Source organism: Amia ocellicauda, chromosome 5 (assembly GCF_036373705.1).
Source record: "Amia ocellicauda isolate fAmiCal2 chromosome 5, fAmiCal2.hap1, whole genome shotgun sequence".
NCBI lineage: Eukaryota > Metazoa > Chordata > Actinopteri > Amiiformes > Amiidae > Amia > Amia ocellicauda.
The window spans coordinates 34451707-34476535 of NC_089854.1; the positions used below are offsets into that span (position 1 = coordinate 34451707).

At 36.6% G+C, this 24829-nt stretch overlaps 1 protein-coding gene and 1 long non-coding RNA gene across 2 annotated transcripts; both read left to right on the forward strand.

The window, feature by feature from the left end:
- The first annotated feature begins 62 nt into the window (after positions 1-62).
- On the forward strand, positions 63-5863 carry LOC136750095 (uncharacterized). The gene is made up of 5 exons (XR_010816822.1): positions 63-218; positions 1239-1356; positions 1838-2164; positions 2445-2711; positions 3310-5863. It is a non-coding gene; the product is annotated as an uncharacterized LOC136750095 (long non-coding RNA).
- A 5461-nt stretch (positions 5864-11324) lies between these two features.
- On the forward strand, positions 11325-24422 carry LOC136750585 (uncharacterized). Its single transcript, XM_066705720.1, has 4 exons — positions 11325-11415; positions 20321-20671; positions 22938-23065; positions 23731-24422. Exons 1-4 carry the CDS (start codon positions 11352-11354, stop codon positions 23827-23829), a joined length of 642 nt encoding a protein of 213 aa, XP_066561817.1. The 5' UTR covers positions 11325-11351; the 3' UTR covers positions 23830-24422.
- The last annotated feature ends 407 nt before the right edge of the window (positions 24423-24829 follow it).

Here is a 24829-nt window from a genome sequence, read left to right on the forward strand (position 1 = left end):
CTATACTATGTGTACGGGACAGGCGAGTTGAATTCGATTCGGAATTCCCCATGATCCCGGTGTCATGTGACTTGATTGAGTAATCTTGAAACTAAATAAGTGAAAGTGCTTGCATGTCAAAATGTTCACAAACAATCATCTATACATCAGTACAGCCTGGTGACCTAAGGAATGTACTACTAACTAACTAAACAGACGTGCACGATTTCTTCTTTTAGGTAAGAATTGTGCTTTTTTTCGCATTTACTTTCTGTAGTTGCGAAATTATTTTATTGTGTTGTATCATGGAATGGGGGCTGCATTTTGCAGAATACCTTTTCTTGTTTTTTGTTCTAAACCACGGGCTAATATAGACATTTATTATTGCATTATTTGATGTAAAGACACATGTCAAGGGATGTATAAATTGAGCCATTTGAATAATTTTGTATGTGCTTTTACTAGCATATATAGCCTACTAAAGGGTGTAACATTTTTGTGCAGATATACAAATATATTTTTTGATGGAATAAAGAACGCACCAAAACGATTTTTTTTGTATTAATGAAAGAAACTGATCTCCGTTGTTAGAGATTGTTATATTTAGTGCAGAGAAAAACATGTATTGAAAATCAGATCAGCCTATTTTGAACTGTGTTATAGTCTATACACATGTTCACTATCACAGAACAGCGCACACTCAGAGGGCTATGTCTACTGAATATTCAGCTTTACTATTGAAATCAGTACTGTCTTGCCAGCTGCTTCTAGAAATGAACTTTATGACTCCACTATTCAGACGTTTACAGTAAATCTCATTCATCCAAGGGGGAAACGAGGTCAACGTCCAGTGCTGATTAGGCTGGGATTAATTATGAGTGCGTCACTTCAGCGTTTGTGCACAGGGGGCAGTATACATTTAAAACATATATAATAATACAAAGACACGTTGGTAACACACTGTCCTGTATTCTAACACGTCAGAGAAATTCCCAAACATTGTACTGTCAGTCAACTTCAAAGATAAAGAACAGATAATTGCAACATAAGAAAACATAGAAAGGAGAAAGAAAAAGACATTTGTTCTCTTTTGTGATAGCAGTTTTTATGTTTTATTTTATACATATATATTACGCTTGTTTTCCCCATCTTTTTGTACTAAGCATTGACCATTGGCCTTCACATAAGTGAAGATACAAGGAAAATGTAAAGTTTCATATTAAGATCTTTATTTACACACATATATGTTTCTTCTTTAGATTGTAGGTGTTCCTGCACTTGCTTGGAAGATGAAATCCATATTTTGCATAGTTGGTGTCGTGTATATGTCTCTACTATCCCACACATGGTTTATATCTGCCTGTGACCAAAAAGATGGTAAGTGTTAATATGATGATACAATTCTTTTTCTGAGCACTAACAATATTTAAAAAGTACTACTATCATTTTATCGTTTATGTGCTTAAAATATTTGAAATGTAGTTATATGTATTAATGATTAAAACAAGTACAAATGTTTTCTTCTCAGTGTATCTCAATGTATTGGATCTAAGTTACTGCAAAAACCCTTCTACAAAAGCCACATTTATGTTTTTAGTGTAAGATTTGACAACTTAACTTTACTAGTGGTGAGCATTACAAGGTAGCTGACCTCATTTTACAGATTTAGTTCAGGCAAACCTTTGTATACATTAATTCAAGTAATTCAAGTCCATAGAAACATATGCCATTCTGTTTGGGCTGCATTGGCTGCCATTAGTATGTTCCCATGTATTTACAATGCAAGGCAACCACAATGTTTTCTTTTAAATAGTTTTTTGCAGAATGTCATATATTGTACCTGTTTTCCCATTTTCAGAGCTGTTTAAAATGATCTGTCACGACACAACAGGAAAGTACAATGAAGACACTGTTATTCATTGCACTCTGGGAAGTGTTCGCAGTAATACAAAGGTCACAAAACTTATATGGATGCATGGTGGTGCAACACTGATAAAATTTTCTGCAGGATCTGCCATTGAAGAAACCCATGATCGTATTACATTATACCACAAGTTTCAAGATAGTACCACAGATGTATCCCTTCTAATTAAAGGAACTCAAATCAAGGATAAAGGGAGATATGAATGCAAAGTAGTTTCAGATGCAGGTATCAGCCACGGATGTGTGGATCTGAAAGTTGAAGGTAAGTAAAATAGACAAATAGGTTATATTGACCAATCAAATAGAGTTTCAAACTGATTTAGGACAATCTCACACCTGACTTCACCCTCTCAGGCATAAGTATCTGGACACTAATCTCCCAATAAATTAATAACTGCCCCCCCCCCAAAAAAAAAAAAAGAGCAGCTAGCTTTGAATGTAGTAGCTGCAGAAAATTCTCAATATGAATAATATGAACACTACTCCTTTAAGACACTGGCTAATATTTATTTAAAATGTTTTGGTTTCTTTCTTCTTGGCAGCTCCCTATAGTGTACCCATAATAACAAAGCACCAAGCTGATGGTGATAAGGTGATTCTGAGCTGTAGCTCTCATGGAGGGTACCCTAAGGGGGAGATCCAGTGGACTGATTGGGATGGCAATAATGTGAGTGGAGAAGACAGGTTCTCACTGGAATCAGATGACCGCTACACACTGAGCAGCAATCTGACCATCAACAAGTCCTTGCTGTTTTACAGCTGTTCTGTAATAAAAGAAGGAGTGACTGAACACACAACAGAATACCATGGTAATTTCCTTCAGCTTTTATGGATATAACAATATATACAATGTTTTCCACTTAAACTACTTCCTTTTACAACTACCTTTAAGGGCTCTTAAGACCTCACTCTGCAGTTACAGATAGCTTTGTTGGTCGTTAAGACCTCTGGGACAGTTGACTGTAATGTCAAAGATGCAGTCCATTTGGTAAGAACACTTTAGCAAGAGTTAATGAATGCACTGATAGTTAACAATATGTTTCTGCAATACCATACCCGCAATATATACATCTTGTGAGAACAACACTTTATTTAAATAAGTGCACTAAAAGTATATCTACATCAGATTCTTGAAGGTTTCCCAAATAAAGGTGATGGTAATTGTATGGATGGTTATGAATTGGATGGTAAATTGATGGAAATTAGGGGTAAAGATATCTGCATGACACCCACCTAATGCTTGTGTGACATTTCTACCAGTATACAATTCCTACGTTGATTAAGTTCAAAAGTCCAAAACATGTTGTAGTTACTCAAACTGATTATTGTAAGCAAGCACGTCAGCTAATATAATTTGATTTAGTTATTTTCTGAATTATTGATGTACTTGCCTACTATGTTTTTCAGAAATGCAAATGTTGGAAGCATCAGAGGTTCCAGATCGAGCAAGAAAGGCAGTGATTGTGAGCATAATGTTGTTCACAGTGGCTGTTACTGCATTGTTCTTGGCAAAGTGGTCTTACATCTCCAAACTCAGTCAACAAAATATAGTATTGGATCCATGAACAGGATGTAACGTGCATTATTAGTACGGTCCATTATGTTATATCAAGGATCTGGGCTTTTATGCCATAGATAAAAGAACATTAAATACATAAATAAACAAAATGCAAACCAAAACAACAACATAGCCATAAAGAGACAAAAAAGGATCTTGACTATAAACCTTTCAATGTAACTATAATGTGACCAGTTTTAGCAACCAGGGAAGATGCAGCCATAAGCTGAAAAGGGCTATCCAGTCATTTGGAAAAGTTTATTTCCAAACCCTTTCTTATGTTGTCCGTGATCATGTACGTCTACCACAAAACATTCCAGCCTGAATGACCATGGTCATGATTTGCACCTTAAATACTCCACACAAACAAATCCCAGTCCCCATTAGATTAAAAAAGAAATAATAAAAAAAATATATATATCATTGGGGGCTGAAACTTCCACTCCATCTGAAAGATAGGACTATGGGCTGGAATTCCCAGGTTTGAGGTTGAGGTAGGGAGATTTCAAATGACATTACAAAACTGCATGAAATGGCAGTATTGGATAAGATATAATGTGAAGGATTGTTGGTCAAATGAATTGATCCCCTGTATCTGGCTGGTCCAGTGATTGTGAGAATGCAAGTGTCTGATACCTCACACCTCAGATCTGTTGCTGTCCGCTGTTCATGGGGGTCAGTAAAGAGGCAAGTGTGGTTAAAGTGTGTGTGTGACAGGGTGACAAGAATTATGTATTAGAAAATTAAAAGGGCACATATTTATGGGCTGAGCTGGTTCCCAGACCCTTAAGTTGATCAATAAGCATCTGATTTCTTTTGATTTGTCTTCAGGTTTTAGAGGATAGTCAGCACTTACACGTCACAGTTAACAAAGCAATGAAGTATAACACTAAGTGATGTAAATTACATTACACTGATCTCAAATTTCTTTATATGTGGATATGTACACATTTGTAAATAAATGTTTTGGAAATAAATGTAAATATACTGAAACTTCCTGTTCAAGAAGATTTGACCCTTTGACCTTTTTAACCTCTTTTAGTGACTTAGCAAAGAACACATTTCACTGACGGATTCAATTAAACTGTTAAAATTTAACTGAATAGTATTTCTTGAAGAAATGCTGTTCAGTTGCCCTTTAATCTATCAAGAGCTATTACCACACAACCAACCATATATTAGCAGGTGAAGCCAAAAATATCACAAATTTACTACTAATACTAGTAAATGTAAATGTTTCTTATAACACCTACTCTGATATTCAATATCCTTAAGGATAGTCTGATCTGTAAGGTTTTAAAATAATACTAATTACAAAATCTGCTCCATTTTCTTACCTCTAAGTAAGCTCCAGATAACATTTTCCACTACTGTTTTTATGGAGAAAATTTGTAATGTTTATGTTCACTAGATGTTAAATATATGTTTTATAATAGATATTAAATGTTAAATAAAATTATTAGCATGTTTGGCTCTGGAGGATAAAGTGTCGAAAACATGTCATTTTTGTATGTTTTACCTGTTTCAGAGCAGTTCGGTGTTTGATATTAATGTGTGCCAGTGTGTTATGTCATTTGTATAGAGCTTGTGTCACACATGGACTAAGTGGGTAACTGGGTTACTAAGACTACTACCTCCTGAGACACCTAGACACAGGAGTGGGTTTTAAAGTTACTCCTAAAAACAGAGATATTAACTATTAAACCACTAGTGCTCGGGAGGCTTAAATACATTAATTGAATTGATTGTTTACAATTTTCCCTATTTGTTATATAATACTATAATTTAAACAGATATTCTACATTGAGTTGTACAATTTACTATTCTCTTGAAATCCGTATAATATGAAACTGAACTCACTCATCACTACCAAATTCCAATGTGTCATCAAATTCCAATATAATTTACTAGTAAAATGGTGGGCTGCTTAAGGTTATGATGTTAATGTTGCACTACTCTGATCAATAGCTGAAATAGAAATTTAAGTTTTCAGGCAACTTGAAACCTATATCCTGTTCTAACTGTCCTTTAATAGCTGGGTTATTGATGTTTGATTTGGTGACTCTAGTTTAAACTGCAAGGCTTTCCATCTAGGTCTTGTAGAACCACAGACTTCAGGAGAACGTACGAAGCAAAGCAATGAAAGAAGACACCTATAAAACCTGTATGACTGCACTGTCTGTTGGTATTGGTATTGACAAAATCATGCAACTGAGAACATGTGGTTGAATGAATAACTCTATTGGCTTTATTTTAACAACTGTGAAAATTTGTATATAACTGTAAATCTTCTGGTAAAAGTTTTTTCATTATTTTTTTATTTGGGAATTTCAATGAACACTAACAGCCAGTTTATTGTTTTAATGATTACATGGTCAAAAATAAAAGATTATTTACACGAAAGATTTGCATATTCTTTTGTTTTTTTTTCTCCTGATTTTTCTTCATTTTAGTCAAGCTTGAATCAAAAGAGGGCAGCAGAGGTATGATTTAAATATGAAACAAGAAAAGTAGAAAAGTAGCTAGTCGTTAATTAGGAATTATTTTTGTCTGTTAAAACAGCACGAACTAAATAAACACAGATAAGTATTAATTAAACTTTTAAGGCCCTAGATATACTTAATGCTTTCCATAGTCTACTAGATATCGATATACCTCTGACACCACGACAGGGTTATGGGCGGCCAAGGCTCATTGATGCACGTGGGGAGCGAAGGCTGGCCCGTGTGGTCCGATCCAAAGGCCGATCTACTGTAGCTCAAATTGCTGAAAAAGTGAATGCTGGTTCTGATAGAAAGGTGTCAGAACACACAGTGCGTCGCAGTTTGTTGCGTATGGGGCTGCGTAGCCGCAGACCAGTCAGGGTGCCCATGCTGACCCCTGTCCACTGCCGAAAGCACCTACAATGGGCACATGAGCATCAGAACTGGACCACGGAGCAATGGAAGAAGGTGGCCTGGTCTGATGAATCACAAGTTCAAGGTGTTGACTTGGCCTCCAAATTCCAATCCAATCGAGCATCTGTGGGATGTGCTGGACAAACAAGTCCAATCCATGGAGGCCCCACCTCACAACTTACAGGACTTAAAGGATCTGCTGCTAACGTCTTGGTGTCACATACCACAGCACACCTTCAGAGGTCTAGTGGAGTCCATGCCTCGACGGGTCAGGGCTGCTTTAGTGGCAAAAGGGGGAGCTACACAATATTAGGCAGGTGGTCATAATGTTATAGCTGATCGGTGTATATTATATATTTATATTTTATTTTATGTAGTCTTTAAGGCATGCATTAAAACAAATCAAACTATCTAGCAAGTCATTTTTAAATTATTTATGTTAATGTCAATTAACAAAGCCTTAAATAGTGAAGTGTTTAATGCTCATCAGTCACAAGATTATTTTTAAATTTAAAAAATATGACATTTCAAGAATTGCAAGATAAAGGTGAATTTCTCTCAGATAAACCACAGACTACGTAATGGGAAACAGAACAGAGACATAAAAGGTGAAGACAGCCTTTATTGACACTGTTAGTCACGATTGAACATCCTGCAACTTGCTAACTTGGCAAAGCAATTCATGACTTCTGATGAAAGGAAACTTGACCTGTTTTTGAAGCCGAATAGTACCATAGCAGTCTCAACATGATACAAAATGTATTAATTTACCTCATGACTCCTTGATCCATACAGCTTGCCAAGGTCCCCTTAAAGTACATTTACAGAACTCAACCCTGTATTAAAATGTTTAATGGTGTTGCTGTAAATGCACAGTTTAATCCATATATACATAGAAACAAGCAAAGCAATTATCCAGTTAAATTGTGAAATCCTATACTTTACATTGTTAGAAGATTCCTTGCACAGCAATGGTTTCAATAAATGAAGGGGAATTAATGGGGATTCCAATCCGATTATTATTTGAATATTGTTTTATAAGTGTATGAAGAGTTGCATTTACATCAAAAAGATGCCAAGAGCGAAATAACATACATGCATATGCAGAAATAAAAAGAGCAAACAGATGGAAATTAAAGTGGTTTCCATACTGGATTTTAAAGAGAGGATAGACACGGTCCTTTCTACAACCTGGAAGAGAAATGCAGTGCAGGTACATAGCAGCAGCATGCTCAATCACCACAGATCATACATTTTTTCAGCAATGGTGAGAAAGATCCCTACTGTGTATCAGTTTTAGTTTCAACCTACTGAGTGTTGTATTTAAGCCATAGCTGTCTGCTTGACATGTCTCATTTGTGACCACACAGACATGTGAAGATGATATTAAAATTTAAAAAAAAGTACTTCCTTTGTACATATTATGAAAGATAAGCATCTATACCTGCAAACTGCTGTGAAGAGGAAAATCATCCTATTCTTGTCAGTGACACATTACTATCAAATATAAATGACTCAAGCTACAGATTGAGTGCAGCTCAAATGCCATCTATTCCAGGCATCAGTTTATAGAGTGGGACATGTAATTAAACAAAACTGAGCAAAGAAAAGCATTTTTTTATTATATTACTGAAAAGAAACAAAACATGGGAAATAGTGCCACACTATAATAGGTCTACTTTTCTATGCACTATGTACACTATACTCTATAGACACTATGAAAGGTCTGCTTTAAGATGCCGTTCCACAATTTTATTTAATGTTGGCACATGGCACTCTTCCATCCTTCATCTGTAACTGAGAAATAATTAGTCAAATAATTAAAAATATACATTACAAATGCATCAGATAGAAATGGCCAACCCTTTTCAGTAAATTCAAGACTTACAAAAAGTTTTCCCAGGATGAAGGAACTCATAATTCAGAATTAGATTTCTGAAAAAATTACTACTTCTTCACTCTTGATGATCAAGATTTAATAACACAAAAAAAAAAAAAATTACTGATACAGGGATCTTCAAGTCTCTACTCATATTCCCGCCATAAACATACAAGATAATGACTTCACATCCAGTAACCTAAGCTGAAGTAGTTCTGATGGAGTTCCTTGTATCTCTTGAAGATGTACCATAAAAATGACAAAATTCTGATCTCTGTCTGTCCGGCTCCCTCCAGAAAGACCATGAATAGAACATCATGTCTCCTCAAGCAGAATGTTCCCTCTGTGTTCTGTACATAAATTGATTGTACAGCTTTTGAACTATGGCAAAAGACTTTAGCAGATGTGTGTATTCTGTTTCTGTGCTTTCCAGAATGACAAATTGCAGTTAAAACTTATTGCAATTGATAGTAGTTTATCACGTCCTTGACATCGTTGTATACATTTCTGGAAAGCATTTGCGAGTGTGTCCTGCTTACTGACTGGCAACATGGACATGTTTCTTGGAATCACACCAGTTGTTATTTCTTACAAATAAGGGGCCAAATTAAATAAAAACTTTGACCCACCCGCTAATAGAAAACTACAAACTTGTTCATCATCAATCATTTATGATTAGAAGAAAGTGTCATCTTACTAAACATTAAGCCACAACTGAGTACAGTTCTGTAGTTTTCTATTAGCAGGAAGGTCAAAGTTTTTATTTAATCCGGTCCAAGGTCTGCATACATACGTATTAGAGAATGTTTAATCTATCAGATACAAGGATTCCAGTTTCTTCTGTGCGTCATATAATGGTGTAAGAGTTTCACTTAAAATTCCAGTTTTGTATGAAGGCTTTGTCTTAGTGCTTGCATAGCTATTTGCATTTTCAGCTTTTCTGTTTTTCCACTAGTGAGCTTTTCTAAAATAATTTAAAAAATCTAAAAGCAGTATTAAGACTCACGCATTGAGGTTTACAATTCACATTTGATCAGTTCTAACTTGTTCATTGCAGTTGACGTATAAAGCATGAAAACCACAGTGTTGATTCATTATAACCAACTCATGATTCTTCAATTTGAAATGACATTAACTGAGTAATTCTACAGCTTCCCAAGAACACATAAGCCAATAGGTATTTTTTGTTTGTTTAACCCTATTATATATTGATTGACTGATTTGGCAGACTCAAGAGATGAACACAAACTTAAACTGGTGCATGATATGGAGAAATGCTCCCCGATAAACAGCAGGTACTCTGAGGTATGTGTTGAACTCTTTGTATCTGTAGTTTAATAAAAGTCTCACAACACAAAATAAGAAAAACAAATGTTGAAAAGAGATTTCCTTTCCCTCATTGTCGTGCAGCAAATGAACACAAATACACACATGCACAGCAACCTCTGAGACCATATAGTAATACAGAAAGTAATATGGTCACTCTGGTTTTGAATCAGAAGGGAAAACAAAGACTTTGCGCTTCAGAATAAGGGGACAGTCCTTCAGGTTCAAATCAGTCCACGGTTGAAACTGTTGAGAACATCACACATTCAGCTCAACCTGGCTCACACAGTTCCTGGTTGTTGGGGGAGCAGAGGAGCTGGAATGTGAGGGGGAGAGAAGAAAACCAGAGAGAAAGAAGAGAATCTGCTACCTGGGAGGAGGGAGCCTAGAGGCCTAGGAGTGCCACCCACCTGGAACAACACGGTGACCATTGCTTATGGACTGTGACTCTGCTTTTTTGGATTTGGATTTGAACTCTTTCCCAGACTCTGTTTGTCAGTGTTTTGTTTAGGGAGGCACTGAAAGTGAGGTAGGCTCCACCAAGAGCTAGGATTTTGTTTACATTCACACCTCTGCACTGAACATAATAAACCATCACCTTTGCACCATATTCCCGGTTTCTGTTGAGAGTTGCCAAGCAGAGAGTGATGTCAACTTAATCTCGGCCTTGCTCTCTCTTCACAGAAGAGTAATGCATCCTCCTATTAACTATATACATTTTACTATTGAAACCAAGATATGATTTGAACTAACTCATATTTCACTGAATCCAATAATACATTTTCAGTATAATGAATTTCCATATATTGTATATCTGTTAGGGTTCCTCTTTTTAGCAGACAAAAACTGAGCCACAATTTCATTACTAGTTGAAACAACAATATCCATCCATCCATCCATTCATCCAAGGACCCACTTGCTGTAATCAGCTTAGTTGTGCATCATCCATGTAAATAACACAAATAAAGGGAGACACTTGCAATTAAGGGAATTGCACTTAAAATTGGCGGGGAAATTCCAGTCTTCAAACTAGCTTTCAAATAGTTGAAAAAAAAGTGAAACTGCCTGGAAAATACAGGTTATTTTTTGTTTCCCCAAATAGGGATATATATATATCTCCCTAGATACAGTGTATTTACTTAGTAAGAATAGTGTATATATGCGTTATTACAATGTTCTTAATGTGTAAAAATGATTAATGGTATATGTAAAGTTAGTCTGGTAAGGATGCCCACTGGGAGGCTACCTTTGGAGCTATGGCCCACTTTTTACACATTAAATATATTGTAATAATGCATAGTTACACTGTACTTATGAATAACTACATTTGTAGTTACTGAGTACCTACTATGTAAATACACTGTAACTAGGGAGACTTATTGTGTTAACATGTATTATTTGCAGATGTCAACTCCAAACCCAAATATGTACTGCAAGTTCTGATTTTATATTGCCGATGTGGGGTCTATTGAAATCTTCTCTGAATAATAATTTCAATTAAGTAATTAAGACCTGAGGTTGAATGAAAACCAGAAACCTCATGCAGATCTCAAGTACTGAAATTGCTAAACTCTGATTATGAATACATTTTCTTTTCCAAACCTGAGTTCAGCTATGAATCTAAAGACAAAAGATACACCAATGAAAACAAAACAGAACAGAAATTAGATGTGACTTCCTGAGGCTGAAAAAAAAATAACCACGTCAGTTTTTTTGTCGTGATAAACAGCTGAACAAGAGAATCTCCTGTATTTGATGTTACACTTGCCAGTCTCAGAACACCAGAAGCATGAAGACTGTTCTCTGGATGTGCTTTGCTTGGGGGGTATTTTCATGGGTGCATTCTGAAGAAGGTGAGTGGCATTCGGCAGATTTCTTATCTGTGGATATGTAAGTTAAATGGTGTGCAAACAATGCTTTAAAGTAGTTATTGAACCTAACGAAACAGGAGACATCAGAGATCAGTTGCAATACAGTTGCAAGTCGCTTCAATTAACATTGTGTATGCACAAACAGAATCAGTTTTCTAGATGGCTTCTGCACTAAATTATTTACATGTTTTATGTTTTGCAATAAACTGTAATTGATAAATACAATCATCAGTCGGTTATTAAGTGAATGATTACATTGCAATAAATGATGTTTATTACAGAGAAAATAGATAGCAGATTGTTTTTTGTTATTATTATTATTATTGTACGGCCATTGTACATATACATTGTTAGAAACATTCACTAGAAAGTGTCCTGTAATGTTTGTAGTTCTAAGTGTCCGTTTCATTGGTGACTGATTATTTATTATTTTATTATTTGCGAAAGAGAACAGTACCAGAAAGTATTACTACTATTTTCACCGAAACAATACACATCTTAGATTACCACCAAAAAAGACTTTTTTCTTCTTTTATTGTTTGAATGATTACAATAAGGAAATAAGCAATTGTTCACAAAACTGTCAGTAAGCAGATTCAAGTGTCATAGATAACATCTTTAAGCAACAACTGCTATATTTAACACCTTACTTCCGTTTCACAATTGTTTCGCAAAAGGCTTCTGTAATTACGAGAACTTACCATTGTAATTAGAGTTACTATGTATTGGTTAATGAACTAATGAATGAACATTGAAATGCTGCAAAGAATGAGGCATAATTTAATCAGTGGACATGTTCTTTAGCAGAAAATAAATCATTTTCTACCTCATTTGTTTAAGAATTTATGTTAATGTGCTTTTGCAGAGACTACATTCTTGATTATTTTAGAAATCTCGAACATGTTCCAAGTAGTTATCTTTCAAGTTGAGCATACTACCCAAAGTAATTGCATGTTACAGTGTTGCATATTCTTCCTTCCAGCATTTGGTGCTCAGTATTCGTCAGTGGTCTCTGGTCCACTTCCATTGTACCCCGGTACAATCAGTTCCAGAACATGACATTTTCACAGACTCTTGCACTAAAATGCTCCCACAGTGTTGATGTTGGTTGGAGTGCCAAGGTTATTCCTGGTGCCCACACTGGTCAACACTAATTGTCACCTGACTGCTGTCCATTGCTATATAGCTTTGCTAATATACACTCACCTAAAGGATTATTAGGAACACCATACTAATACTGTGTTTGACCCCGTTTCGCCTTCAGAACTGCCTTAATTCTACGTGGCATTGATTCAACAAGGTGCTGAAAGCATTCTTTAGAAATGTTGGCCCATATTGATAGGATAGCATCTTGCAGTTGATGGAGATTTGTGGGATGCACATCCAGGGCACGAAGCTTCCGTTCCACCACATCCCAAAGATGCTCTATTGGGTTGAGATCTGGTGACTGTGGGGGCCAGTTTAGTACAGTGAACTCATTGTCATGTTCAAGAAACCAATTTGAAATGATTCGACCTTTGGGACATGGTGCATTATCCTGCTGGAAGTAGCCATCAGAGGATGGGTACATGGTGGTCATAAAGGGATGGACATGGTCAGAAACAATGCTCAGGTAGGCCGTGGCATTTAAACGATGCCCAATTGGCACTAAGGGGCCTAAAGTGTGCCAAGAAAACATCCCCCACACCATTACACCACCACCACCAGCCTGCACAGTGGTAACAAGGCATGATGGATCCATGTTCTCATTCTGTTTACGCCAAATTCTGACTCTACCATCTGAATGTCTCAACAGAAATCGAGACTCATCAGACCAGGCAACATTTTTCCAGTCTTCAACTGTCCAATTTTGGTGAGCTTGTGCAAATTGTAGCCTCTTTTTCCTATTTGTAGTGGAGATGAGTGGTACCCGGTGGGGTCTTCTGCTGTTGTAGCCCATCCGCCTCAAGGTTGTACGTGTTGTGGCTTCACAAATGCTTTGCCGCATACCTTGGTTGTAACGAGTGGTTATTTCAGTCAAAGTTGCTCTTCTATCAGCTTGAATCAGTCGGCCCATTCTCCTCTGACCTCTAGCATCAACAAGGCATTTTCGCCCACAGGACTGCCGCATACTGGATGTTTTTCCCTTTTCACACTATTCTTTGTAAACCCTAGAAATGGTTGTGCGTGAAAATCCCAGTAACTGAGCAGATTGTGAAATACTCAGACCGGCCTGTCTGGCACCAACAACCATGCCATGCTCAAAATTGCTTAAATCACCTTTCTTTCCCATTCAGACATTCAGTTTGAAGTTCAGGAGATTGTCTTGACCAGGACCACCCCCCTAAATGCATTGAAGCAACTTCCATGTGATTGGTTGGTTAGATAATTGCATTCATGAGAAATTGAACAGGTGTTCCTAATAATCCTTTAGGTGAGTGTATATATAAGCGTCTGCTAGCTTCTACTGGTTTTCGAGCTTCTGCCACCTCCACCTGCCTGCAGAAGGCATGGACGATGTGAAGAGAGACCTTCGTCAGCCTTGTCAGCCTTAGTGGATGTGAAAAGTTCCTGCCCTCTCCAACTTCTTCACAGGAGTTCCTTGAGTCCTTGCAGAGGGCTACAGACTTCCTTGATCTGTTTTTGAATAGCTCCAGTGCCCTCATTGTGCTCCTGGGGCTCTTCCCATGTTTCCTAACATTCTTAAAAAAGTCCAGGCCTCCTGTAACAAGCCAGTTTCCGCTTCCACCCTGATAGCAGTGGGGAGCTATTCTCACATGTCCAGCGAGCACAAGTGGTGGGCCTGATGTTTCCTACTGGGGACTCATTTTTCGCGGCCATGGTTTCCCATCCACCTGTGTCAGCTGAACCTCAGGACCTCTCCTTCCCTAATAGATAGTATATGGTCACTGAGATGCGATCCCGATCATTTCAATGGACACAAACTATATCAGCTTCTCCTTCCAAGGCAGAGTGTTCAAGTTTTGTGTCCTTCTGTTTGGCTTGTCACTTGCTCCTTACACCTTTTCCAAGTGCATGGATGCGATTTTGGCGCTACTTCAGAGTCAAGGGGTCTGCATCCTGAACCTGATTGGCTCATCTGTGCACCTTCCAGGGAGCACGTAGCAACACACACTTCTCTGGTCCTCTACCATCTTTGCGAGTTCGGCCTGTGGGTCAACTGGAAGAAGATTCAGCTTACACTGACGATGCAGGTGCCGTTTCTCAGACTGTGACTCATCTCAATTGCCATGTCCGCTTCTCTGACTGTTGAGAGAGTTGCGTCCACCTCTTGTCTTACCCTCTTGCAATTGAGAGACAGAGTATCAGTGGGAGACCCTCACGGTGGGCCTAGAGCCGGTCTTTCTCCGCAGGTGGTGAAAACGGATGCTGGTTGGGAATCCGCAAGGTGTGGATGGAACCTTACAGTGCTCTTCATACAGTATCAAGGTGTTGGAACTCCGAACTGTGTTCCTGGGCATCCAGCACAGGCACGTACTGATTCGAATGGACAACACCTCTGTCGTGGCCTACATCATCCGGCAAGGTGGTCTGCTCTGACTTTTAGGTCAGTAAACTTTTAGAAACATTACTAAAACATCAGTTATGTTAGAGTACAAGTCAGCCCTGGCACTAGTGAGATACAGGGTATTCATTTCAGCCCAGCACTCAGTTACAAATAAGTTCCTTAATTAGTCATTGGTACTGAGCAAACATACTTATAAAACCAGACTGACATTTTCTAGGAACATTTGCAGATACCAACAAAGGGTTCAATGAACTTCTGTTATGTTTCACTTTCGGACGCTCTGTTCTGATTTATATTTACATCAATTAAAATCTCCCAGCTTGAGGCCTCAATATGTAACTGAGGGAATTCTCCCAGAGTCCCCTCCCACACACACACGCAAGTGATGACTGATTCAGATATGGAATCTCCTTCAATAACAGTAAAAGTTATTGTTGTGCTTCTTTGGTCTTTGTATACTTGTAGTTATATTGTATTATTATTGTCAGCTGTAGAGTGAAAGGTTACACGAAGCAGGATAACTGAGTCACAGGTTATCATGTTCTGTGTATAAGCTGCAGGCTTCCTTATGGACATGTACATTTGTCTTAATCCATGGTTTCTGTATAACTTTCCTGTTTATATCACAGTATTATTATTATTAATAATAAAATACAGGTGATACTCACTCATGGTTATTTTGCTTTAATGTCACCACTGAATTACTACCAATATTTATTTATTTTTGTATGTTTTCTCTTTAACTTAATTTGGTCTCAAAAATAATGATGTCTTGTGTCTGGAAGAAAAATAATCCCTCCATTACATTGGGTTATGTGGGAAAATATGTTTGCTTAGTGCTTGCTTCACGTTATTTTTCTTCTTACTAGAGCTGATCAGTGTTACCCATTTGATATTGCAATTTAAATATATTTGCAAATAGGCATTTTTTCATTATTATTTTTCCTGTGCAGGGTAACCATGCACAAATATTTAGTTCAGTTTGGTGTAAAAGTTTGCAGCAGCCAATGTCTGGAGTTAGGAATCAACAGATTTTTATTAGAAAGGCTTTGGAGATCAAGGGCATGCATAGGGGGCACGGTTAGGGGGTCTTCCTAACTTTTAATTTAGACCATCATATGACATTTATATACGAATTTAAGTACAAACAACTTCATAAACCAAGCATTGATTTTATTGTTACATTTTTTCACTTCTTCATCAACTTTTTAGGAAGCCTCTGATCAAGAAAATTAATAATTTTGTGCTTTTTTGTTTTTGGGTGGATTTTGTAAAAATGTTGCAAAAATGCAACAGCGGGTCTTCACGATCAACAAATGTTGCCACTGTGATTTGAAAAAAGTCCAAACATTATTAGGTATTGATGACTCAATATTGAAAATAATATATACATATATACACAACCACTAGACAAGATCAGCTGGTAGGTCAGACTTCTCATGTTGACCATTCAAGCTACCTTGGCACACGTCAAAGTCAAAGAGTATGCCAGAAATTCCTGTTCTTGCCCAGACTTTGATGCCCCAAGGATGGGGGTTTGAAGCAACAAGAAAGAGATTAACTTTTGGACAGTGTTTCTGATTAATGGCATGTGAAAATTGAATGAAGCATGACAGAGCGCCAAGGTATTTCGTGTGTGGTTTGGCTCATATATATACTTTGTTAGTAAATCCCACAGCTCACTGCACTGTAGAAGAAGCTGACACACTAAAATAAATCCCAAACCACACGTGTATGACTTTTCTGTTCTGTTCTATATTTTATTTAAGCTGTGTGAGCTAATCTTTCAAATCAGTGACAGTAAGCAGAAGGCAGATACTGAATACTATTGATACTTCACACACAAACAAGCAAAATGCCCTCCATACTTACTACTGAACTTAAACTCTTCTATCTCAGGACGATTTTCACAAGAAAGTCATTATACCACTGTATAAACAGATGACCACATTACCTTGGTGGATGTGTCATGGATGGTTATGAAGGAGCTCTATTAAATATTGTATACATTTCTAAGTTGGATTTTATCTTGGATATATGTATATTTGTTTTTATGGCTTTCGATTATTGAATTTGTTTGGGCTTTAAATGCATCGGCTTACCTGGAGTGGGTGTCGCTTAGCAATTATGAAATAGCCGGAATAACACACCTGAGCCCAATCTTGATTGCTGATGTGGACTTAAAAGGAGCCAGAAAGCACAGGCGAGAGCGTAGAAAAGAAAGTAGTGGGCAGTAGGCAGTGGGCAGTGGGCATTGGGCAGTCCAAGGGAGCGGACAGCAGCAGTTGTCAGGACGGTTGACTAATGGCTGTTATAGCCAGTTGCAGCTGTAATTTTGTGATGCATTCATTTGGTTTGCATGCAAAATATTTTCCAATTAAAAAATTAAATTAGATTGCATTATCTTTGCTCTGTTGTAATATCCATATAACCGTTTCTGATTACCAAAGTATTGTGAAATGGAAAAAAAACATGAGTTTCTTATTCTTGTTTCAAAACGAGAGTCTTGAGTGTAAAAACACATTACTCTCCTTACTCATTTTATAATACTAATTCCAATAAAAAATCATCTGGTAATTCAGTGGTTTCTGAGATGCCATAGAGGTGTTCAGTGGTGAATAAAGAATCAATATAGAAATGGCACCACAAAACCAGGGTGCCAATGCTTTAAATTACACATATAAATATAATTAATTTGCATTTGAATGCAATATTAATATTAAAGACAAAGTAAATTCTGTTTAAACATTTTGTAGTCAGAGAAAGGTTTGCCAATGTTTAAAACAATCACAGTGCAATGTGATATTATCAGATATTTTCAGCATTTGAAGAACTCAGCCTTGTTCTCTGATTCATGATTATTTCACTGTCTATTGATGTTGAAGACATGTGACCTTAACTCCCTGTAACCCATGTACACTATGAGCCCCGTTACATGAACATTTATGGAATACAGCAAATTATTATAATGTTATGCTGTATGACAATGGCTAGGTCTAATATGACTCTCTGTCATTCTCTCACTTAAAACCAATGACTTGCAGAGTCTTACTTACCCCCCACTTCCAAGCTTGCTAATTAAGTCATTTTAATTAGAAACATTTTACAGGTCCCCTTTCCAGGGGCGTGTCTAGGGGGTGGCTCAGGGTGATTGACTTCTCCCCCCCCCCACCTCTGAAATGTGATTGGCCACCCTGGTCATTAGTCAGGTTGATCAAACCAAAAAGGTGGAACCAGTTACATTTGTGGAAGAGCTGATTAGTGCCAGTATTCATAAAGCGTCTGAGAGTCATAAATCAGTTCTAAGTGACATCAATTTGGTAAAAGCTATTCATAAAGATTCTTTAGAATTAAAAGTCCTCCTAACTCAACCAATATTTAGTAGCTGGGAGATGGCAGCAATAAGAAGACGGCATCAGGGCAGCTTCCGTGAAAGGAAAGGTGTTACAGCGGTATGATGATGAAGAGTTATTTTGGCAATATAGATTGGTCAGAAAATTAATATTGCAAATCCGGAATAAGGTTCTTCAAATGCACCAATAAGGGATAGGATATAAGAACATTTCCAATGCATGCCCAGCTGGATAAGAGCGTCAGCTAAATGACAAAAATAATAATAATAATAATTGATTATACTCCGGAGCACATTGAAGTCCATTATTAAGAAATGGAGAGAATATGGCACAACTGTACATTTTCCATAGATCAGGACATCCTCAAAAACTGAGTGTCCGTGCGAGAAGGGCACTAGTCAGGGAGGCCACCAAGAGGCCTATGGCAACTCTAAAGGAGTTACAGTCTTCCATGGCTTCCATGGCTGGGATACACAGTACATACTGCAGCAACAGCTCAGGTGCTTCACAAAAGTGGCCTTTATGAGAGAGATAAAATCTCACATCAAATCTCAGCTAGAGTTCGCTAGAAAGCATGTGGGAGACTCTGAGACCAAGTGGAGGAAGATTCTATGGTCTGATGAGACCAAAATAGAGCTTTTTAGCCTCAATACTAAGCACTACGTTTGGCACAAGCCTAACACCTCATCCTGAGAACAACATCCCTACCATGAAGCATGGTGGTGGCAGCATCATGCTATGGGGATGCTTCTCTGTGTCACAGCCTTGTAAAGACAGAGGGCAAAATGGATGCAGCAAAGTACAGAGAAATCCTGGAAGAAAACCTACTGAATTCTGCAAGAGATCTCTGACATGGGAGAAGATTCATCTTCCACTGGAGTGGCATAATAACAAAAAGTAGTGGCCCAGTCAAAGCCCAGACCTCAATCCAATTGAGACTATGTGGAAAGAGATGAAAATTGCAGTTCATCAAAGGTCCCCTATCCAACTTGATGGAGCTTGAGCAATTTTGCAAAGATAGAATGAGCAAAAATTGCTTTGTCAGGTTGTGCAAAGCTGGTAGAGACTTATCCACATAGCCTCATAGCTGTAATTGCTGCCAAAGGTGCCTCTACCAAAGATTGACTGAAGCAGGTGATTACTTATGCATTCAATAATTTTCTGTTTTGTATTTGTAATTAATTTAGAACAATTTGCAGATTATATTTTACACTTTATTATGGACATTTTCTGTGCTGATCAGTGGCAAAAACTCCTGAATAAATCCATTCTGATTTCATGTTGTAAGACAATGAAATGTGGAGAAGTCCAACAGTGGTGAATACTTTTGAGAGCCACTATATATATATATATATATATATATATATATATATATATATATATATATATATATATATATATAAATTATTTTAATTGTTATTTATAATTTGTTTACTGTTTTTCCATTATGGCACACATTTACAAATGTATACTAATACTAATTTTAATAATAATTTTAACCATCAGTGCAAACACTGTATTAAGTCTTTTGGAATTGAATTATGATTTATTTGAAGAAGGAAATGTACCAAACCTAAGCTGAATCATTTAATTTAACCATCATAATTATATTGAAAAACCCACCCACCCCTAAATGTGGTCTGTGCCCCCCCTCGGCCACCCCATTAAAAATGTTCTGGACACGCCACTGCCCCCTTCATAATATATGCATTTTAAATTATTCTATTTGAAAACATTTTGTTAATATATGCTTGCTGTGTATATGTAGTGCATTGCATACTATGGAAAAACAAGTAAGTAATCTTGGATAATGGCTAAATAAATAAATGAATAAAATACAACATTTAAATCTGTAAAGTGGAACAAGAAGGGTCTTGATAATATAATATAATGTGCAGGATTGTAGACTGTTTGAATAGCAAGCATTTAGAACTGAAAAACATGTTGGAGGGAATGCCCGGTAGTACTGTACAGGAGATAAAACAGCACTTAATTAAATAAATATTATCTTCTGTCTTCTCTTTAGGACCCACATTCTCACAGACCCCGAAGTTCATCTCCCTTCAAAAGGAAAACTCATCGGCTGAAATCCACTGTGTTACTTCAGTAAAGGGCTTGGATGGGTTGTATTTGAAGCGTCGCTATGCCAAAAAAATTGACGTTCTTTACTTATCCTTTGATTTCCTTAAAGAAACAGTGGGGGATCTGTATAAAAATCGAATCACTATAAAAGGCCAATGCTGCGATTTTGTGATCATCCTCTCCCAGCTCACAGTCAGTGACAGTGACGTATACTATTGTAGCTGGAACCACCTGGATCTAAGCAGCACCCAGTTGAAAACCTTCAACAGCAATGGGACGCTGATCATTGTGAAAGGTACTGCAGACAATTGTTCCTGCTGGAAGTCTGTGCTCTGTTTTCAGCCCAGATCCAGTCTAGCTAGACTGGGCTATCAGTACTAGAAATATTAAACAAGCAAACTAGTATAATTACTTAATTGACACAATTTAGAAAGCAAGTGTTGCTGGTCCAAAAATATAGCACTAGCTTGTCTGTCCCCACATATTGACCAGTTACTATTCAATTCCTCTAAAATGTTAATAATTGTTAGGCAGTGTCATTTTAAAGACATGATCAAATTAATTATCTTTAAATTCGGTAATGCTGTCTAAATGTTACTGTAGCAACAGTGAACAGAACAGCCACCTTTCACCTTTTTTATTTTGTAAAGTTATCTTAAGCTGTGGTAATTAAGCAATGACATAGGTTATGCTCACTTACTATTAATATCCATTTCTTCATAACATAAGAAAAAATAGTTATCTGGGGGTCTTTGGCATAAGGCCTAGGCCTAGTGGTTGCCTCTCTTCTAGGCAGTATAATTTTATAAGACAGGCAGCAAGAAGATCAGATAGTTCTTAGGTGATGCTGCCAGCTCTGGTCAGCTCAGTAGTTTTATCATCTTAATTTATAATCATCATCCATCTTCCGGTGGTATAGTGTTTTGCATTGTTTACAGTTATTCTTATTAATGTTTTTATATAGTTTCTCTGAAACTGAAATCTACAATATACTAATGTTAATATCAGGTCAATCAGTATGTGTTTTAATATAGTACTATTTATTTATTTTTGTTTACTGCAGTCAGCTGAAACTAAAACATACTTTATACACATTTCACACAACAGATTTGAGAAACTGTTGTATAAGATCACTAAGTTTGCCTTACCTGCTTACCTGGCTCACTACACTTTCACACACGTCAAAAATCTGACTGCTCTTACTAGTTCTGCCACTATGATCCAGTCTACATTTTAAGAAAAGGACTCTAAACTGTAATACACAACTTTACCACGTGTTGGTCTACCTTTAAAGAATGTTGTGGTGTGGTTGTTTGCCAAATAAATAACCAAATAAAACATCATTATGAAGTAAAATTAATTCAAGCAAGGTAGTATTTGTTTTTATATCTGCAGATCAGGTCACGGGGTCTTGTGTCAGAGTGGACTCCAGAAAAAATTCATACCCTTAGTAAATTGTACCAAAAAGATCATTTAACCAAAGAAATGCAAAGGTGCAAACATTTATATTTTATGAAAATATCTAAAACATACATAATTAAATATACTGCACACGGCAACATCATATTTATATTAAAATAAGATCCAGCACAAATAATCTTGCATCAACTTTCTTTTGCCCACAAGTTAAAAGGAATCTTATTTTACAGCAGCTTCCAAAGACCTCCTGTATGAAAAAATCCAGAGGCCACTATATATGCATTTGTGTGTGAAGGGTTTCAAAATAGGACTCCAGGTCACAGACGTCTTTACTCCCTTTGTAGCTCAACATGAAATAAGGAAAGGCAGCAACATTTGTTTTGAATAAATGCAGATGAAAAGCTGACAGTGTATGTTATGAAAGCGTTGATTTAAGTTGTACATTGTCAATAAATACATACAAATAAACTGCCAATACTGTTCATTAGACGGTTGTCAGCATTTAGAAGTGAAGGAAGGGGAAGTGTGAGAAGACAGATATTGTGGTTTCTCACTGGCAGGAAATATGTTTGGTAATAAATGTTAGCTTACACTGACATTTTATTGAACCACGATTCAGCCTGGAGTGTATATACAGAGCTAAAAATAGGGATGTGCAAACTATTTACACCAACACTCTTAATTTAAATCCTTATAGGTGGTGTAATCAGTGTAATCAAATGGTCAAAATATATAACTGAAAAGTTGATTAATGAGTAACAGGCTGTATGTGTATTGAACTAACTGAATCCAATGATAACATTGTTTCAAATGACGATTGTAAATATTTTCGAACTGAATAGTAAGACTAACTCTTTCCACTTACATTAACACTGTTTGACTGTAAACAAACCTCTAACAGGATCCTACCAGTACTCATAACTGGACAAACTCTTTGGTTTGCATTCTTTTGCATGTTTTTCTTTTCTAGAAAAATATATAGTGCACTACTACTGGCTACTTTGACTGTTATCAAAGCTAAATCATATTAGAAAACACAACAAGTGTATAATTTGACAGGACTGTAATTAGTGTAACAAAAATAATACATTTGTAGGGCATACAATTATGTATATACTGAACACTGTCCTATTTTATTGTAGAGGAAGACCCAATGGAAAGCTGTCGCAAGAGAAAGAAAACTAATCAAATCCTGTTCATCATCTCTGTCACCGTCGGTGTCACTTTACTCTCCATCTTCATCTGTGTGTTAGTTTGGTTCTGCACAGGAGTGAGTATCTTCTTTTAATGATTTATTAATATCAGAGTAGAGATTTTAAAAAATAAATAATAGAAATAAGCATCTTTGTGTAATTAGGGTAGTATAGAGGCCAAAGAGGTACACTTGAATAGATTTAAACTATATATAATTTATATTTATTTTGATGCCATAACTTCTCAATGTGTATTTCAAGTGTTGGTCCACATGCGCCTATGTACAACTTATGTGAACCCCTGGCAAATACTATTACATGGACTCTTCAGGCTCGATCAGGAATGAAGTGAGACATGCAGATGAAATGGTCAGATGAATTAAATGATGACATTTTGTTCACTAATTTAAAAAAGCCAATATTTTAATAACTTTCAAAAAATACATATTAGTTAAAGCAATATTCAAAAGGCCAAACCACCTTGCTGAACATGTATGAGTTCTTAAAGCCTATGTTATAGAAAGTAATAGAATACCATAGAGAAAAGAAGTAGTAAAATACACATATACACCACAATATTTGTATTTTAGGTTCAGGGGGAACACATGGCCTAATGATAATATCAGGAACTGTCAAAGTATCAGACCTACAGAGAACAGCAAATATCACTGTTCAAAAGGTTTTTAAAAAGCCCATCCTGATTTGTTTGTTCTTCCTGTCTTTCTGCTTCACTTTCTTACAGAAAAAGAAAAGCTATAAACCAGCTAAAATCAACCAGAAAAGAAAACACATTTGTCTCCAGCACCAAGGCCAAGAAAAGACCTATCCTTTAAAATGCTAAAGACTGGCTGAACATATTACAGGGTGGTTAAAATGTGTTATTTCACCATCTGAGTCAGTTTAAACAGCTTGTCAAAATGTAATTAATTCCCAAAGCACTGTGAGGGGCAACAACTAAAATAAGTAAAAAGACAAAAGTTTTATATTTTCTTGGACTGATAATCATAATATCTATGTCATCGGTTGAGAGTTTTGATGACCAAAAGACATTTGTTTTACTGAAAGCTTCACTGCCTTTTGGAGGCTATATATTAAATATAATGCCAAGTAGCTAAGAAGTTCATACTTATATAAAAACTGTACATGTCTGCCTGTAAATCAGGTTTCCCTAATCACTTGAACTGTTGTGTTGCTTAATAGGGTAATCCAGCAGTTTCTTTTGCATCTGCAATGTACATTTCTGCTTATTGCCATCTTTCAATATTACCTCATTATATTTTAATACATTTTTTGGGGGGGTTGGGGGTGGGGTTAGAAAATAACTGCAAATATTGTATCCAACATTACTGTGCAATATCCATATTTTTATAATATAAATGTATGTTCATTACAATGTACTTAAGTCTGTAAAAGAAACAGGGTGTAATTAAAAGTCTCAAGGTTCTGTAGATTTGTAGTTTATCTGATGAAGGAACATTTGCATCCCTTCCTTTTTGGTGTCTGTCCAGTGTGTTTTACAATGCTTTTGATGTAAAAAAAAAAAAAACGTACAAACATGTGCATTTTCATCCCACCGACAGAGGTGTGCTTAGAAGGAAAGCATTGTCCAAATAACAAATAACAAAGACAAAAAGATAATTCAGACCTTTCCCACAGAGCAGAATAGTGATTTAATTATAATATATTTGTGCTTAATTGCTTCACTGAGGGCATGATGACTGAAGAGTCGCAGACATCCAGAGAGAGATGTACCTTCAATCGAAAGGTTTTTATTACAAGCAGCTGCAAGGAAGAGGTTCAAGAGGCGATCTCAAGAACAGTCTTAGAGAAGTTACAAACTA

Excerpts from the sequence above, each read along its gene's own strand:
- LOC136750585 (XM_066705720.1), top strand. The coding sequence starts at position 11,352 with ATGAAGACTGTTCTCTGGATGTGCTTTGCTTGGGGGGTATTTTCATGG. Across the intron at positions 11,416-20,320 it reads ATGGGTGCATTCTGAAGAAG|GACCCACATTCTCACAGACC; the intron begins GTGAGTGGCATT and ends TCTTCTCTTTAG. Across the intron at positions 23,066-23,730 it reads TAGTTTGGTTCTGCACAGGA|AAAAAGAAAAGCTATAAACC; the intron begins GTGAGTATCTTC and ends ACTTTCTTACAG.